The sequence below is a fragment of the Momordica charantia genome (genome assembly GCF_013281855.1).
Source record: "Momordica charantia cultivar OHB3-1 chromosome 7 unlocalized genomic scaffold, Mcharantia_2.0 BLBB01000007.1, whole genome shotgun sequence".
NCBI classification, from domain to species: Eukaryota; Viridiplantae; Streptophyta; class Magnoliopsida; order Cucurbitales; family Cucurbitaceae; genus Momordica; species Momordica charantia.
The window spans coordinates 4669161-4677247 of record NW_028275165.1 but is presented as its reverse complement, the minus strand read 5'-3'; the positions used below and the strand labels follow the sequence as shown (position 1 = coordinate 4677247).

Here is an 8087-nt window from a genome sequence, read left to right as displayed (position 1 = left end):
TGCTTTCATTTTCAAATTTTAAATTGGATAAAGTTTATGGTTTTTCTTTAGTAAAGTTATCAATAAATATAATGGTATGAATAAATTGTACTTTTTAAATATTTTGTTTTTAAATTTGTTGAAAACCTACTTGCAAGAGAATAAACTTATTATTGTCTCCCCTATTTTAATATTTAATTCTAAATTTAGATATTTAGTAGATATTTAAATGATTTTATTTTCTGAAATTACATATTTTAATTTATTTTATTTATTCTTGATAACTATTAAACTTTGTTCAATTTTAAATTTATGAAACTAATATTACTTGAAACTTTTATTCATTCTTTTCATATGGCTTCTTTTATTTGTTTTATTTATTTATTTATAGTACGAACAATTCCAATAAACAGCAAATATGGGAAAAAAAAGTTATTAATAGAATTTAAAAACTGCGTTTACTTTTCATTTTTATATTTCATTGAGGAACTTTTCAACTTTATTTTCCCATGATTCTTTTCAAACTTTTCTGAAATTTTTTTAGGCTAAAAAAATAAAAAGAGCATCAATTCAAACACCAAAATCTTCCTGAGAGCAATATTTATATTAAAACTATTAATCATGCACTTTTTTCCCCTGATAAAATATATATAATGTTTTCAACTTTTCTCAACATGATTAATGTGTCGGTTAGATATCCTATAAATAATTTAACACATATTTCCTTAAATTTTTTAATTTATTAGTAATTTAATCATGTTTCATATGATATAAGGACACGTCCTCTCTTTGAATCCTTGTATTGTCATTTTTTTCCCATAAGTTAGATATCATTTAAATGATTATTAATTTAAGTTTTTTATTAATTGATAATTTAATCATGTCTCACCATCAAAACCATCACTCCAATTTTCTCTTCACCCGAGTCTGCAGTAACAGTAAAATTAAGATTAAACCCTAAATTAATCATTTTCATGTTTTATTTTATTTTTATCTTTAAATGTTAAAGCATTTTGTTTGGTTTTGTCTTTTTAACATAAAGCATTGTGTTTCTTATCTTATTAATTTACATAAAATTTTGTTTTGATTATTGTCTAATAAAATCTTGAATTATTATTGACTCAAACATAGTTTCAATAAATTAATAAATTGTACTAAAATAATAATAATAAGTTAATAAATTAATATCTTCTTTTAGACTCTACCAACAAGTATGGCGACAATAGACATAATCCTTCCTTATACATATTGTAATTAGGAGCATAAAAAGTATAAACAAAATCGCCCGTTCGCTAGGGGAGGGGTAATTCATGGTATATAATTGAGACACTTATTTTCATTATATTGTATGAAGCATTTTAGGTGAAATCAAAAGCAATGTCAGGAGGGTTGTGCCCAATATTTAAATTTCTATCCACATGTCGACGTTTTCATATGTCCATGGATCCAACCTCAACATAGGGTTAATGGAAATTTTTATTGTATTGGAAAAAAAATCGAAAAAATATATAAGAAAAAATTTTAACAAAATATCACTAATGTAGACATAATATTAATAGTAGTAATATTTTTACTATTTAAAAAGGTTAAAATATTTATGCGTTAATTTAAATACTTGTTGAATTTTATTATTTTTGTACTTTTTTTTAGAAATATTTATGGGCATTGACATTTTAATGATATTTTCATCAACATTTTCATAAAATTAAAAACTCAATATTTCTATTGACATCCATATTTAAAATTCTAGATATGTCCAAGTGGCCAATATCATACCCATTGTAAATATTACATGAGACTAATTATACATTCCTTATATTTAAACACTTAACATTGTATATAAAACATTGTATATAAAGAAGAGGACATGGCTCGCCGGACTTGGTAGAGTTAGAAAGAAGTTTTGTGTGCGTTGGTTTGTGAAATAAGGAAGAAATGGGAGAAGTTGCAGGGAATGAGGTTTTGGAAGCTGAAACTCACATATGGAACCACATCTTCAGCTTCATCAACTCCATGGCTTTGAAATGCGCCGTCCAACTCGGCATTCCCGACACCATCGCTCACCATGGCCGCGGCCCCATGTCCCTCTCTCACCTCGTTTCAGCCCTTAAACTTCACCCCGAAAACTCCCAATACCTCCATCGCTTAATGCGTATACTGGCTCACTCTGGCTTCTTTACGGCACACAAAAATGACAAAGAACAAGAAGAAGCATACTCCCTTACCAGCTCATCTCGTCTTCTCCTCAAATGCAACCCTTCCTCTCTATCTCCTTTGTTGCTTTCCATGCTTGACCCATTCCTCCTGCAGCCATGGCAGCTTCTATCCGCCTGGTTCCATAGCCATGATCGAACCGCATTTAAGATGGCTCATGGAAAGCAGTTCTGGGAGCACATGGCCAGCAAGCCACGAGATGGGGACGTTTTTAATGCAGCCATGGCCAGTGATGCGAGGCTGGTGACAAGTGTTTTGTTGGGACAATATAAGAACATCTTTGATGGAGTTAAATCGCTGGTGGATGTGGGAGGTGGCACTGGAACTGTGGCGAGAGTCATTGCTGATGTCTTTCCACAAATACAATGTGTTGTGCTTGATCTTCCCCATGTGGTGGCTGACTTGGAAGGAAGCCATAACTTGACATATCTTGAAGGGGACATGTTTCAAAGCATTCCGTCTGCGGATGTACTTCTATTGAAGGTAAGACAGAAAACTAGAAAGATATATTATTTAGTTTTGATGACCAAATATTTTGTTAAAGATCTACTCCTCTCATTGCTGATTGAGATGGAAGTCCATGAAAATTGATATGGTATCAGAACCTAAGTTTAAAACGAGTATCTAGTAGAAAATGAGATTCAGCCAAGATTGATGAATCCAAAAGAGGTACCATCTTGGAGGACTTGTTAAGGATCTACTCCTCTCACTGTCAATAGATTTTGAAATGGAACCCCAAGAAAATTGATACTTTTTGTTATAACGTCGCAAAAACTACTTTTTTTTTGTAGTGTTATTATAGTGTAATGTCATTGATATTTAATGCAGTGGATATTACATGATTGGAGCGATGGAGAATGTGCAGAGATATTGAAGAAATGCAAAGAGGCAATCACGAGTAATGGAAAGAAAGGGAGAGTGATTCTAATTGATATGGTGGTAGGCAATAAGAAGGTGGATGGGGACGGGGACAGGGACGGGGACGATATGTTTATTGAAACTCAACTCTTTTGGGACATGTTAATGATGGTGAACGTAGGTGGAAAAGAACGGGATGAGAAAGAGTGGGTTCAGCTCTTCGATAAGGCTGGATTTGGTGGCTACAAGATCTTCCCAATTCTAGGTTTAAGGTCTCTCATAGAGATTTATCCATAGTGATCTTTCCTTGAATTATATTTGTCGATTCTCAAGTTTCAACTATTTTCATGTATGTTTAAGGTGTGTTTGTGATTATGTGTGGATTGTTGTAGTCTAAATAAAAGTTGGCTTGTTGTGATATGTTTGGTAAACTATGTTTTTTTTTTTTCCAATTGAAACTTGTTATGAAAATGTATTCACATCTATTTCAAATCTAATTATTTCAAGTCTAATTATTTAAAGAAATTATTTAAACTATTGTAAAAAATAATCTTTCAAAAGAAATTTTCCTCTAAATCATACCTTTTCAATTCTTTAAAAGACAATTTTCAATGAAATGAATGTTAAGAGAGCGTGTGTATATGTATATGTATATATATGTAACATAATACATTTAAAAATATAAAAATATAAGAAATTAATAGTGCGATTGAGATGATTTTAAATAAAGTATTTAAAATACAATTACTTTTTTGTCTAAAAGAAGAATTATGAATTAGGAAGGTGTTTTATATAGTCTCCTATCTAATTTTAGATAACTAAAAGTATTCTTTAAAAAAAAATCAGCCAGTCATGAATATAAAATAATTTTTAAAAATTTGATTGCTTTAAACTCTATTTAAAGAAATATGAAATGAATGTCGAAAAAATTTACATTAAAATGATTGAGACTCTCAGTAGTTTAAGCAATTTGAGGGATATTGATTACCAAAATAAAGTGTAAAAGAATATTTAAATTAAAAAAATATTCCAAATTCACCCTAAATTCAAGCTTTTAAATATACACTAAATTAGAAAAATCTTCATGAGGATTAAAATGTAAATTTACCCACTACAACAATTGAGATGTTTGATGTCAGCCTGTCATTTATAATCAATATCAGTTGACTAAATGATGTTCGTCTTGTGACTTGACTTCTGATTCTCCATAAATTTGATATACAATGTCAATTTATAATTGACATTAAATAGTCAATTAATGTCGGTAAAGAAACGTCATGGTAGAAAAAGAAAAATTTGCAGCCATGATTCGGTTGAAAATGACATCACTTTCATTCAAATTTATAATTGCCATTAAAACTTGTATAAGAAACTGACATTAAAAGTGTTACATTAATGTCGGTTCAGAAACGATATGCTAGGAAAGGAAAAATTAGCGTGCGATGGAGTTCAAAATGATGTCGTTTGAATAAAGCAAAAATGACGTCGTTTGGATTTAAATATATTTTCCCGCCTATTGTGCTGAAAACAACGTCGTTTCCATTTAAGAAAAACGACGATGTTTGGTTTATGCAGGGACATGGAACGACGTCGTTTTCTTAAAGGAAAAGTAATGTCGTTTTGTCAGACCAATTAAAACTAAATGTGGAAATGACGTCATTTTGTGCCATAGTTTTAAAAGCATTAGGGCTTCAAAACAACGTCGTTCTGAACTCCCTTTTTTTTTAATCCCTTTCAGTATTCCAGCCATATAGAGTGAACAGAAGGAAAATTTTCCTTTGCCTCTTTCTTGGAAGTCAATCCCAGCATGAGACTTGACTTTCTCCTCCCATGTGCTTTTGTTGCATTTGAGCACTACATTCAAGTCTACTACGATCCCACCTCACGAAAATACTATTGTAGTTTTCAAAAGTACCTTTATTAGGGCTTATATGAGGTTAGTATTCTTTTTCACCCTTATTTTATACGTTGAGCATCCATTTTGGTTATCATTTTTCAGTTCCACCCTCTTTTTAAGCCTTCTCTATACAAATTACATTTCAGCCCTAAATTCAAGTCTATAAATATATATATAATATTAAAAAATAGAATAATAATATTACATTAGATAGACTCTTTAATATTAATTATTTAAATATTTACAATATATTCATACTTTTCATATGGCTCTTTTTATCTGTTTTATTTTTTTATTTATAACACTTTCAACAAATGGCAAACATGCTTCATTTATACACACACACATATATTACTAGAATATCAAAATTGCGTTTACTTTTCATTTTTATATTCCATGGGAGAATTTTTAAACTTTATTTTCCATGATTATTCTCAAACTTTTCCGACCATTTTTTAGGCTAAAAAAATAAAAGGAGTCCATCAAATCAAACACCAAAATCTTTCTGACAGTAATATTTATTATAAAACGATTAATCATGCATTTTCTTTCTTGAAAATACAACTTCCTTTTAGAAACTACGTCAAAAGTTTTAAAACAGAAACTAAAATATCAATTTTAGAAGTAGAAGTATAGCGATCGAAACAAACATTTTAAAAATACATGAACTAAAATAAACCAAATTAAAATACGGAGATCAAAATAAAAATTTTAAAAATATAGAAACTAAAATTAAAAGTACAAAGACACATTTTAAAAATAGTATTTTAACCCAAAATATATATAATTTCAATGTGATTAAGGTATCAAAACGGTAGGATCCATTAACATATTCACAATTCACATGGTTGATCAAACGCAAACAATTTCTACGGCAGTAATAACTGACATCTGTTTCTGACCAAAAAGTCATGAGTTTTACTCCCCCACCCCACTTGTACTAAAAAAAAATTTACACAAAATTTTGTTTTGATAATTCTGTAATAAAAATATTGAATTATATTGTAGACCCAAACATGGTTCAATCGGTTAAGGAATTAATAACGTCTTTTAAATTACTCTACCAAATTAAATAAGTATGATGACAATAAAGATAATTCTTCCATATATATATTGTTAGGATTAGTGCAAGGAGTAAAAACCAAAGTCTAATGTTAGCTAGGGAATGGGGTGATACATGAAATATAGCTGAGACAATTTTCTCTATTTGTAGGAAATCTTTTGGGTGAAATAACCAAAAGTATAGTTATTAAGGTTATGCATAGGCTATTAAATTTCAATCGACATTATGTCCATAAGTTCTACATGGAGATGAGGTGAATAGTTTATATAATACTGCAAAAAAAAAAAAAATCGAAAAATATATAAGAAAAAATACCATCAAGATATTACAGATGTGGATATAATATTAATACTAATAGTTATTTTATCCAGGATCCATAATATATATAAAATTACGGACGTGGAAGAAATGTTTTTGGACAATTTTATCCTTAGTTTTAAAATTATCTTTATTAAATTTTTATTTTTATTTCAAATCCTCCGCTCTCCTCCCACGTTGCTTCTTCTCTCTTTTATGTAAGGATTTCGTCTTTTTTCTTTTTCTTTTTAATACGTTCATTTAAGTTGATTTATTAATTAATAATTTTAGGTTTAAGTATAATCAATAGGGGTGTAATAATTTCGGGTCGGGTTGGTTTCCTCCAGAAACCGAACCGACCCGAACTCAAGTCGGTTCGGGTCGGGTCGAATTCGCTTTTTTTCGTTTTAATAGAGCATGAGTTCTTAAGATTTTCTTCTTCATCCTGAAATCTCTTCAAAATCAAAATGTCCCGTGGAATTTGAAGAAACCACAAAATTACTGTTTAAAAACACATTGTGATTTTGATTTAGAAACCCACTTCTATTTTTTATTTTCTTCTTCATATGTATATATGAAAACCCACAAAAACCTACTTCAAATCTTTCTCTTCTTCAAATTTTAAAACTCAAAAAAATTAGATCTTCCTCTTCAGATCTTCTTTCTATGGAAACCCACAAAAACCCATTACTGATCATCATCAAAACCGACCTCCACAAAATCCACTTCAAAATAAGAACCATCTATTCGTTGCTTGTCGCTCCGTCGTTAATCTATTAGCTCGTCGGCACGTAGAGAGGTCACCGTCGCCATCGCCGTCATGCATCTCCTTTGTCGCCGCTGTAGATCTTCTCTCTTGCCACCATAGTGGATGTTCTTACCGACACATTTGGAGAGGGAAGGATAGAGGAGAGAGAGAAGAACGGCGCAACCACCGAGGAAAGTAGGGTTATGTGACGGTAGGTTACCTTTATTTTATAAAGGTCGGTTGGTAGAACCGAACCGAACCAACTAGATTTGTATTTTAACCGATCCGACTAACCGAATTGGATCGGTTCGGTTCGCATACTTACACCCCTAATAATCAATAATGGAACTTCAAAAGTTATATTATTTTAATGGTTAAATAATGTCTAAAGGAAAAACGTAAAAGTATATTTAAATTAGGTTAAAAAACACATTTTGTCATTGTACTTTTACTAAAGTAATAATTTAGTCCGTGAACTTAGTTGGTAACAATTTAGTCTCAGTACTTTCATTAAAGTAGCATTTTAGTCCCTAAACTTTAGCTTGTAATGATTTTAGTCCCTGTAGTTTAAAATTTGTAACAATTTAGTCCTTATCGTAACAAACTTTATTAAAACTAAGTGTTAAATTTATTTTATCATATAAGAATTTAATCTTTCTAATTTATAAACATATTTGGTCCCTCTTAGTTTATCCACATATATAAACATATTTGGTCCCTCTTAGTTTATCCATATATATATATATATGTATATGAAACTTAACAAAAAAAAGTTTCATGAATTTACATCTTTTCATATTCACGCATGGAAAATTTACGAGGGAACATATTAGATTGAATTGGGAGCAGTTCAAGAAGCAATATGAGATCATATATGTTATGGGTTAAATGAGACGAGATTCGGCCAGCGATGAAATAGTCGGCCTAGACCAATTGTCGAGGAAGCCCAATTGTACAAAACAGCAAAGCAAGGACCGAAAAGCCTAAACAACGCGGGCCGACCAGGGCTCAGCCCCGACCCTTACTCGGCG

General features: G+C 30.6%; 1 protein-coding gene across 1 annotated transcript; it reads left to right on the top strand.

Moving 5' to 3' along the window:
* The first annotated feature begins 1777 nt into the window (after window positions 1–1777).
* Window positions 1778–3471, top strand: LOC111023429 (putative O-methyltransferase 3). Its single transcript, XM_022300859.2, has 2 exons — window positions 1778–2676; window positions 3022–3471. The coding sequence occupies exons 1-2, from the start codon at window positions 1915–1917 to the stop codon at window positions 3346–3348; spliced, it is 1089 nt and encodes a 362-aa protein (XP_022156551.1). The 5' UTR covers window positions 1778–1914; the 3' UTR covers window positions 3349–3471.
* The last annotated feature ends 4616 nt before the right edge of the window (window positions 3472–8087 follow it).

Excerpts from the sequence above, each read along its gene's own strand:
- LOC111023429 (XM_022300859.2), top strand. The coding sequence starts at position 1,915 with ATGGGAGAAGTTGCAGGGAATGAGGTTTTGGAAGCTGAAACTCACATA. Across the intron at positions 2,677-3,021 it reads CGGATGTACTTCTATTGAAG|TGGATATTACATGATTGGAG; the intron begins GTAAGACAGAAA and ends TATTTAATGCAG.